This window comes from Macrobrachium rosenbergii, chromosome 35, assembly GCF_040412425.1.
Source record: "Macrobrachium rosenbergii isolate ZJJX-2024 chromosome 35, ASM4041242v1, whole genome shotgun sequence".
Classification (NCBI taxonomy): domain Eukaryota; kingdom Metazoa; phylum Arthropoda; class Malacostraca; order Decapoda; family Palaemonidae; genus Macrobrachium; species Macrobrachium rosenbergii.
The window spans coordinates 3,395,633-3,405,551 of record NC_089775.1 but is presented as its reverse complement, the minus strand read 5'-3'; the positions used below and the strand labels follow the sequence as shown (position 1 = coordinate 3,405,551).

Below are 9,919 nucleotides of genomic sequence, written 5' to 3'. Positions count from 1 at the left end.
CAATAATTACTCATATTGAATTTAAGATTTTAATCCTGGCAGTATTTTTTTATTCTGTTTATTACTGAACTGCAATAATCTTATCACAGATTATTGCGAGCCTTAAAAATGATTATTGCGCCAATAAGAAAGAGCTTTCAAAACGAATGTTGCGCGTATAAAAAATTATCTAATGGTTGCATTACGTAAGGTATGGCGCGCAAATCTCTCTCTCTCTCTCTCTCTCTCTCTCTCTCTCTCTCTCTCTCTCTCTCTCTCTCTCTCTCTCTCTCTCTCTCTCTCTCTCTCTCTCTCTCTCTCTCAGCTACAGGAGTGATATAAATCGCCGAGTTGACATCAAGATATAATTCTTTAGGTAAAACTTAACTTTCGTAATATGAGAAACATTAAAACTTTACTTCTTTAAATCAAAATATTAACAAATATAGCAATATTATCATTCCAAATTTAACGTCATAGGGATGAAACGTGTGGTCTGATGCTCTTAACAGACATTAGGACGTCTGTTACTGTCAAGAGACATTATAGAATGTCTGTTAATGGCACCGACATTTATTAGTTATATATAGGTGAATCAAATCTCGCTTGCAGTGTTGCCACCACGCGAGCAGAAATTTTCCTATAAGTACAGATACGACCCCTTCTGAAAGGGTAAAGTCGAATTTATATGTAATAATATAATAATAATAATAATAATAATAATAATAATAATAATAATAATAATAATAATAATAATAATAATAATAATGAACGCTAGTCGAGTAATGTTGCTACTCCAGATGTTTGTGCTAACTATAGCGAAGTTAAACCCTCATTGACAGTTATAAAGATTTTAAGAGTATTATTACGACATTTTTTTCTAAGTTTTTAACATTTTTAATTATTATAAAGAAATGTATGTCCGTTTTTCCTTTTTTAACGTTAATATTTAGTTTGAAAAAACGGTGGCTAATAATAATTGCGGTATAATGCTAACTATAGCAAGTAATAACATTTTCGAAATATCTTTTTAGATATCGTATATTATAACTTTTATGCGTTTTAAACCAACTAATACTGAATAATCTAACAGATAAATGATAAAAGTATATTGAAATCGTCTCAGATATTATAATATTCACCGAAATACGAACCCCGCTACATCTCAGCGAAGGCCGGCGTCGTCTCCCCCACCGTATGGCAACACTGCGCCGGAGAGCATCATCATAACATTTGAATCATGTTTTGGTTCCTCAAGTTCGCCATTTTTCTAAATCGGTTCATTTCGCACTAATTCGGACAAGATGACCCGCAGGTCGCCCAGGATATCGAACGGTGGGTGCGAGGGGGTTATTTTAGTGGGGGTTTGGGGGGGAAATAAGGGGTTTTTAAGGCTTAAATAAGGGTAAATAGTTTAGCGGGAGGGGGCTGTCCCGTCTTGCCTTGGGGTCCCGAAGGTCACCCTGGGACGTTTTTTCGGCAGGACCACTTAATTATCGCTTAATTATCACGTTTTTTCATTAATGGGGGACGTTGGCTTTATGTTCTAACTAAATTTGCGGTTTTTAACTGATTAAAATCGGGAATTCTTGTATAAATTAAGGAGGAACGAATAGTGGGGTACCTCAAGGCAGTCTATTAGGTCCTACCCTATTCGACCTCCAATATTATTCATACTATCCTTAAGGAATTTATGGCATTTAACTCATTCAAATTAATTGAAAATATGAACTGGATTCATGTTGGTAACGAGGGAAATGAAAGAAGCCTTGGTCAGGCTATTTTGGGCTGAATATGAATGGTAGCCTGATGTCATACTGATTGGTTGATAGAGTATGTGATATATGTGACTTAGGTATACTGTTGGACTGCAGCGTCTCTTAGCTGGTAAAACTGAAGACTGGCTTGGTGGGCTACTAGCCTACGCCCCTTTGGTTTGGTAACCACTAGCCTAGGCTAGATTAACATGGCAATATGGGCGCAGCATTTAGTGCCAGCACCCGGGGATGAACGTAAAAATATAAAAGTATATAAATATAAAACATAAACAAAAACATAAAGGAAAGGCAGTAAATATCCTGGTAGGCGACTGGTGGGTACTAGCCTAGGCCTCAGTATTAGTTTTCTGCCTTACGTACTGTTGGATTGAAATGTTTCGTAGCCTAGGCTAGGTGGCCACTCGAAAGATGCTGGGTAATTTTTTTTTTTATATTAGGCTATGCATGTCTGTCATAACGTAAACAGAGGGTCATGAATTACTGTGGGGTCCTCCCCCCACTCCCCGGGCAAGTAATAGCACGATGTCCAAGGTTAGGCTAAGCCATATTCTCTCTGGATTGCCTGCTACAGTTAAAGGGTAGCCTAGGCCACCCACTTGATTCTATCGTCTAATTTTTCACCTGTTTTTGTACCTTTAGAGGTGACATTTATGCTTTTCCCATGGTTTTTTTCCCAAAATTGTCGAAATTTATTCATTTTATAGTCAACCTCCCCCTCCAGCCGTCATTCTGAAGGCTCCCTTGTGGGAACTGGTAGTTCCCAGCTGGGGGAACTATAGAACACAAGTAATTTACGAAGGTTTTGAAGATCATAATCATTTTAAGCCCATCTAAAACCATAGAGAAGCATAAATTTCACCTCCAAAATTTCAGCAAACCTGAATTTATTAACTGTGCTAATGGTAAGCTTTGACTTTTCACCTTACAGAATTTGCATTTGAGATTGAAGTTATGATTTTCTTCTGTTGTAATATGTGCTTTGAGCATTTCTGACATTTATTTTTTAGCAAACAAGTAGCTTAAGCATTATTGGACTTGGGTGGGGAAAAACTCAAAACGAGGGAACTACAAGATGTGTTTAACCTCCCCTAACCTAAGGCTCTGGGAATATACCTGACTGAGGGGGGGGCCTTGCCCCTCTGGATCCCCAAGGGCACTGGAACATGAAATAATTAGGGTTGCGCGCTAAGGAATGTTTTGACAGCTCAGTCACCAGGGTTGGGTTGTGGATGGAGTTGCTTTCTGCAGACAGGAGTCTCTTGCTTGGGTGCTTAGCTTAGTCTGAGTCTTTTAACTGTTTTCAAAGTAGTATCCACATCACAGCGGTTTTCCTTCCCATCTAATTGAGTGTTGGAATCTTGCCTTAATCTAGAAGTAATTGAAAGTAATTCTGTTCCTGTCAGGAGTGTCTAAGAATGGATTTGTCATGCAGTGGTCTGTTTCTGTACCATAAGTTCTGTATTGTTTTAATGATGTTTCATATGTCTTCTTGAGTGTTTGCATTATATATTGATATATATAAGGGAAGATTATTGATAAATTTTTATTGGTTCTCATTCATTTTGCAGAGAATACAAGCCAACGTGTTGTTGGAGAGCGTCATGGTTCGTCTCTGAATAACACTTCCCCTGCTTTACGAAGGCGTTCGGCAGCTCGGTCCCCCTCGCTCTCTCCAGTGTTTGTCAGGAAACTGGCTTTGTACAGCAGAAACCAGAAGTTTGGTGGGATTACAAAAAGGCGAGTTCAGCCATTGGTTGAATGTGGATCGCCTGTCCTCAGTAGGAGAACAAGGCCGTTGCATGGCGACAAGAGTGTGGTCGGCGTGAACATTCAGCGGCTCTTCTCAGATGATTCTCCTGAAGCCAAGGCACCGCTGGCAGTCGAAGAGGGAGCGCAAGAATCGCTAAAACCACGTCCCTTACGCGAGAGGAAGAACTTCGTCAACAGTGGGAATGTTGAATCGAAAGCTTCGGGCAGAAAACCGCCCTTAGTGTCTGACACCATGAGCAAGGAAAATGTACAGCCTGTGAGGAAGTCGGGCAGAACCAAGAAGCTTCCCGCTAGGCTAGTATTGTACAGCCTTCCCTCGAAAGCTGAACGTGCTAAAGTAGTATCGACAAAGGACAAGAATAAGACAGTCCAAGGGCCAACGTGTGTAGATATTCAGCCTGGCGAGTCTACCTTGAAGGACCGGAATGGAAAAGAGAAGACGGACCAACCTCAGAAATCTGATACATCAAAGAAAAACATCCCAACTTCTAGAGTGAATAGAGAGTTGATTGATGAGACAGTTAGTTTGCCAGATAGATGTGACGAAAGAAGTACCGATGCTGGTTCAACTTCCGGTGAGGAAAGTCAGCTGCTGAAATCTACTGACGGTGAAAATACAGAGTCCTTGAGAAGTAGCACGAGAAGGGGGAAGCAGAAACTCTTGCTTTCAGAGAGCCAGGCGATTTCCGCAACAGAAAAGACTTGCAGTGTCAGTGTCCCCATGGAGCCTTCAATTGCACAAGTCAAAAAAGCGTGGGCGGCCGCCGAAAGTCCAAAATTCTAAAGCGAGTGAAAGTCCGAAGTCACACCCCACTGTGCAGGCTTCAGTTGAAGAGAGCCTTCCCAGTGAAGTGGGTATTCAGTCTTCAGAGAACACCACTGTACTCACTCCACGTCTGAGTAAGAGGGAAACTTTGAGGCAGATGATTCTGAATGGTACTCTGACCAGCCGAAAGAATTCACAGGAGAGGGAGCCCAGTGAATCCCGTGCAGACAGTGGAAAAATGCCGGAAACGAAACTTTCAAGCGAGCCACGCTCAAGAAAAAAATCTGCAGGACAGAATGTGCCTGTCGCATCAGCTCCCAAAACACAGGAGTTGACGGAACTCCCGCGCAAGGAGAAGAATGTGAGGGCAAGTAGATCCAGAGGTAAAAATGACCAAACTGCAAGTGGTATACCAACAGTGCAAGCTAAGAAGTCTGACACTTCCAGCAAAGAAAATGCCGAGCCGAAAGAACCTGCAGTGGTTGCCGCAAAAATTCTGAGTAAGCATGGGTCTCCTGCTACCCGATTAACTCCATCCAGACCTGATGCAAATAATATGAAACAAAATCGTAGATCAGGAAATTCTTGTGTAGCGAAGAAACCACCCATCTGGGTCGCAGGGAGCGGGACTCCAGCTGACAGCAGGAGACAGTCGATAAGAAGGAAGTCACACCTCTATGACTTTTCTGCGAGTCCAGTCAAAGGGAGGAACAAGAAGCCTAAGAGGCAGTACAGGCCAAGAGTCAGAACTAAGGACACAAGACAAAAATGCAAACTCAAGTCCGTGCTCGTAACAGACCCCGAGTGGGAGAATCCTCTGGCGGCGCCTTCCGGGGAGCCAAGAGCACATCACTCAGCAGTGGAGCCGGGAGAGAGTCCGTCAGGAGCGTGACCACCACAGAGAACATTTTCGACGCCGAATTTTACGCCCAGATGAACAGCGCCGTCTCTGAGGATTACGCGAGCGACGACGACGTCTGCGAAAGGGACGACGGCTGCGTTTTTGAGATGTTCGAGGGCGAGACGGCAAGCTCGTTTGTCCCCTCCCGGGAAATGGAAAGTTTAACTGTGCCAATGGTGTCGGTCAGCGGACACCCAACGCCAGCAGTACGGAAGCAGATCGACAAGCACCTGGGGTCTTCCACTCCCAGGGCAGAGACGCTGAGCTTTTCGTCGCCCGAACAACCGGTAACCGTGCAAGACGACATTGCACAGTGCTTCGGTTTTGAAAACGACGTCGATGATCACTCGTCCTTAAACTTGTCGCCCGTGAGACAGTCTGGCCAACAATCGCAGCTACACCTCCTGACGTTCAACTCGGAAATAACGACCAGCATCAATTATTCGACCAGCCAGCCCTACAGATTTTCCTGGGGCGTGATGCGACCGGGCAATCGCAGTTACTCCTCAAGCCGCTCGTCCAGCATGGTGGTTCATGGGAGATCGACCAACGTGTCGGCGTCGTTGTCAAATGCTTCGGTTGGCTCTCACCAGAATGTGACCCGCCCACTCCAGAACAGCAAGGATGGAACGACCACCACGAAGGTTAAAGCGCAGGGAAGGCACAGGCTCGCTCTCCAGAGAAGCTCGCAAGGAAACCCTCGGGTTAGGGGTAGGGTGGCGATTACGAGCAGCAGCAGTCAGGGTGGGAAACACGACGTTTCGGCCCTGTTCGACGAGGAAGAAGAGGACGAGAATACCGAGTCTTGCGCTCCAGTAAATGAGGTTGCTCCCGTACAACGTTCTTCGCCTGACATTCAGTCGTATCTCTCCGACAATCGTGGCCGAGTTTCTCCTCAGAAATCTGTCACGAAGGTAAGAATCTCTCCCTCTCTCTCTCTCTGCAAATGTTCATGGTAATTGTAAAACATTGATACGTAAATATTGCATGGTATTTTGAATAATTATGGCCAAGCTTCAATTTAGAAAGATTTCTGGTCTGTTATAGTTAATGTCTTGTTTAGTTTTAATGTAATTTCTATATATTTCTGTGCATATTAAGGAGTAACACACAAATTTGGCAAATAAAAATTTCTTTTGCAATTGTGAGAATTTACGAGACCTGCAAAATTCATGCAATTGCACAAGAAATTTTTAATTGCCAACTTTGTGTGTTACTCCTTTATGCCACATCACTTTTATCCTGATTTTAAGGGATGTAATTTCTCACCTGCTTATTAGTGTGACTTTCTGTCAAGCCTTCCAATTCTTGCGCTCTTCAATGATAACTTTCTTCTCCCAGTCATGTCCATTTGATCTTGGTCTCAAACCCAGGACAATTTCTCTTTCTTCTCTCAGTCAGTGTCCATTTGAACTTGGTCTCAAATCCAGGACAGTTTCCAAATATAGTTTTTTGAAAATTGTATCCGCTATCCCTCCTGCTCAGTTTGGGATTTTGTACCACCTCAAAATGATGGGTCTTCGTTTAAAAAATTACGGTATGGCGCTGAATTTGACGATAATCTTTTTTTATTCAGGTTTCTGTGATTTGCAACGTTGCCGTTGCATTGGATGCACCGGTCGGCTTTCCTTCCAGTTAAGGGATGAATTTGAAGTGTCTCTTCAGGTCAATAACCTTGCTGTTCCTCTTTGCTTGGTCCGGTCAGCCGGAGGACGACCTCGCTGTCTAATCCACGTGCATACAAGCGCTGTTCTAGTACCTGAATGCTGTGTAATCCCTCTTCATAGCCACACTCTTAACTCTCATAGGTCTTGGTATCCCAAATAACACTTACATTGACAGCTGCATTCATTTATTTAACCTTGTTACTTTTGAGAGGATGTTTCATATCTTTCCTTCTGTTAGACACCACTCATAGTTCCTTCCCTTTGATTACCTGTAGGAGGGGAGTGCCATTAGCGCACGTCACACGGTGCACTGTAGGCATTCCTTAAGGTCTCGGCAGCGTCCCGTCAGTCCCCAGCTGCAACCCCTTTCGTTCATTTTAATCTACCCCTTTCATATTCTCTTTCTTCCATCTTACTTTCCACCCTCTCCTGACAAGCGATTCATAATCCAACTGCGTGGTTTTCCTCCTGTTACACCTTTAGAATCTTTTTGTTCATACTTTCCCTTTTAGCAATTGAATGACCTCGTAGGTTTAAGCTCTTGGCCTTTGGTCTAAATTCTACGTTGTATTCCATTCCTACTGTTTGATTAACCTTGTAATTGGCAAAACCTACATTTTCCAGTTTGAGATCTTGACCTTGGATATTTGTTTAGTAAGACTTCAGTGACTGAGATGGTTTGAATATGTGATGGGAAGGGTTGAGGAGCACTTAGGCTGAAAATTTGATGAGGAATAGATCACTCAAAGCATGTAGGAGGTGCCCCGAAAATCGTGGAGAAAGGGGATAGGTGAAACTCTAGACTAGTTGGGAACTTGGGCAGAAGGGTCTGAAGTCCAAGCGATTGCCGTCACACAAACGTCTTTCCCTCTTCTGTTTTCAGTGTCCCCGGAGGTCCTACAACAGGCAGGCCTTGCTGGAAGCGAAGAAGAAGCTCGAGAAGGAGTACGGAGGTGCTGCGACGACCGAAGCGGAGACCGATGAGGTGGGTGTGTGAGTGGCATGCTTTTATGTTCCGTTCTAAGGAGTGCAGTATACTGTCGAATGAAGATTTGTATTGTCACAATTTTAGAAGTTCGTGCATCTAGCAAGAATGTTTGGTTCTCATAACTCAGAGGTCGAAATTGAGACAGTTAGATTGAAAGAAAGGTTTTGGGAAGGGTGGGGACACAGTAAAGTATTTTCAATCTATTCTTGCTTCATGTTTTTAGATCTCATTTAAGAACAAATCCTTGAGACAAGCTCTGTTAGTCGATAAATTTGACTTCCGTGTAGGGGAGGCTTAGTTATTTTCTCTTAGTGCAATAGATTGTCAAGTTCAGTGTGCAGAAAATGGAAGTCCATTTATCTTCTTCATTTTCGTCCCTATAGGATGTTGCAAGTACACATTCTCTCTCTCTCTCTCTCTCTCTCTCTCTCTCTCTCTCTCTCTCTCTCTCTCTCTTTTCCTTGACTTATAACATCCACAACACTGTTTATTGAAATTAACTTAAGAGTTTTCATACAGTATATGCATTTTATTTCATAATACTTTACTCAGAATAAATGAAAATTTCTCACTGGGATTCGGCGTTTGTGTTTTGGCTACAAAATGGGATACAGTGTTCTCTTTCGTTTAATGTGGCTTTTGGAACGCCATCTCACCTGGTGTAACTTCACGCAGGATGTTTCGGCGCAGAAGGAGCCACCCAAGCGGAAGAAAAAGGTCATCCGCAAGAAAGTCTCAAAGAAGCAAAAGACCGCTTCCAACGACGAGACGATGGAAGAATCGCAGACGTCGGAAGGCGCTGTTCCTGGGAAGCCCGGAGCCAAGAAGCGCAGAGGTCCCAAAAAGAAGGACAATCGACTTGTAAGTCTTCAGCAGTTTACGTTTTCAAGTATACCTCACTGGGGTTCAGTCTCTCAAGTAGAACACATTGACACCACCCTGCTTAATTTGCGATCCTGTTTGTTTGTAAGTTGAATATTCTTAAGTAGGGTGGTGTCTGTAATAATGGCTATCCTCAAATAAAAACTCAAATTATGAATGTTTTATGAAGTGTTTGCTCCAGATTTCAATATATATCAACAAAGGTGAATCATTTTCAGAAAGTGGCTACTGGTTCCATATACTGTTTACCTGTTTGCTTGTAATCACTTTCTAGACTAGTATTTAATCATTAATTTAAAGGAATTCACTCTGCTTCACTCAGTTTTAATTAAGAAATGCAGTGTGGTTGACTCAATTATAATTAAAAAAAAATGCTTCTGTCAGCCTTTTCATCATGCTGTCCAAATTATCTTAGTATTGAAATCTTAGCCTATAAAGGCATGCATGGATTAATATTTAAGGCTCTTAGACTCAGTTTTAATCAAGAAATAAAACATGATTCTCTGTTTTCCTTTTATTATCTCAGGAGAGATCGATTCAAGACTGGGCCTCAAGTCTAAACTCCCACTTCAGCGAGATAGAAGACAGCGAACTGGTCGTCTTATAAGGACTTCATTCTCGCGTCTCCTCGATTTTCAAGACTCTAAGTACAAATTTAAGAATAGGGTTGTCTTGTATTGTTTGAAGTACACAGTACAACAAAGGTCGAAAACTTGATAATCGATGATCTGAAATGGAAAGTTTATTTTTGCAATTTTTTCCAATTTGTCTTAATTTCCCGTTTGTTTCAGTGTTCGTAAGTTTTGATTTACTTTTGGCTTCCTGCAGAGTTTGATTTGTACCTAATCGTTGCACCACCGTCTTCGCCAGCTGAATTGTTTTGTAATAATTCCAGAAGTCTGTCGTTTATTTTCAGTTGCTGTACGTCAGTTGTCATTCATGTGTTTGCTGTAAGCGTACTCCTGTATTTTGTATTGTTTACGAAAGTTTAATGTGATGTACATAGTTGTTTTGGTTTTATAGCTTTTATTTATCTCTCTCTCTCTCTCTCTCTCTCTTTATAATTTCTTGAAAGTTTTTTTCCTTTTGCAGGCTTTAAATTTTAAGTCTTGGCCTCTCTTTTTAAGTTTGTGGGATGCTTTCTTATAAGAACATGGTTGGTCATTTACTCTCTTTCAGGGGGACCCA

The 9,919-nt window shown here is 42.2% G+C and overlaps 2 protein-coding genes across 2 annotated transcripts in view; both read left to right on the top strand.

The window, feature by feature from the left end:
- Positions 1-1,171: 1,171 nt before the first annotated feature.
- Positions 1,172-4,311, top strand: LOC136856362 (uncharacterized). The gene is made up of 2 exons (XM_067134147.1): positions 1,172-1,314; positions 3,326-4,311. The coding sequence occupies exons 1-2, from the start codon at positions 1,284-1,286 to the stop codon at positions 4,309-4,311; spliced, it is 1,017 nt and encodes a 338-aa protein (XP_066990248.1). The 5' UTR covers positions 1,172-1,283.
- Positions 4,312-4,440: 129 nt separating this feature from the next.
- Positions 4,441-9,919, top strand: part of LOC136856363 (uncharacterized) — a 6,582-nt gene continuing 1,103 nt past the window's right edge. The window contains 5 exon segments of the mRNA XM_067134148.1: positions 4,441-5,179; positions 5,182-6,108; positions 7,745-7,846; positions 8,525-8,710; positions 9,258-9,919. The exon segment at positions 9,258-9,919 is cut by the window's right edge and continues 1,103 nt beyond it. Of these exon segments, the coding sequence (XP_066990249.1) occupies positions 4,451-5,179; positions 5,182-6,108; positions 7,745-7,846; positions 8,525-8,710; positions 9,258-9,338 (2,025 nt within the window). The 5' untranslated portion in view covers positions 4,441-4,450 and the 3' untranslated portion in view covers positions 9,339-9,919.

Coding starts and splice junctions, on each gene's coding strand:
- LOC136856362 (XM_067134147.1), top strand. CDS start 1,284: ATGACCCGCAGGTCGCCCAGGATATCGAACG. Junction 1,315..3,325: donor GTCGCCCAGGATATCGAACG/GTGGGTGCGAGG, acceptor TTCATTTTGCAG/AGAATACAAGCCAACGTGTT.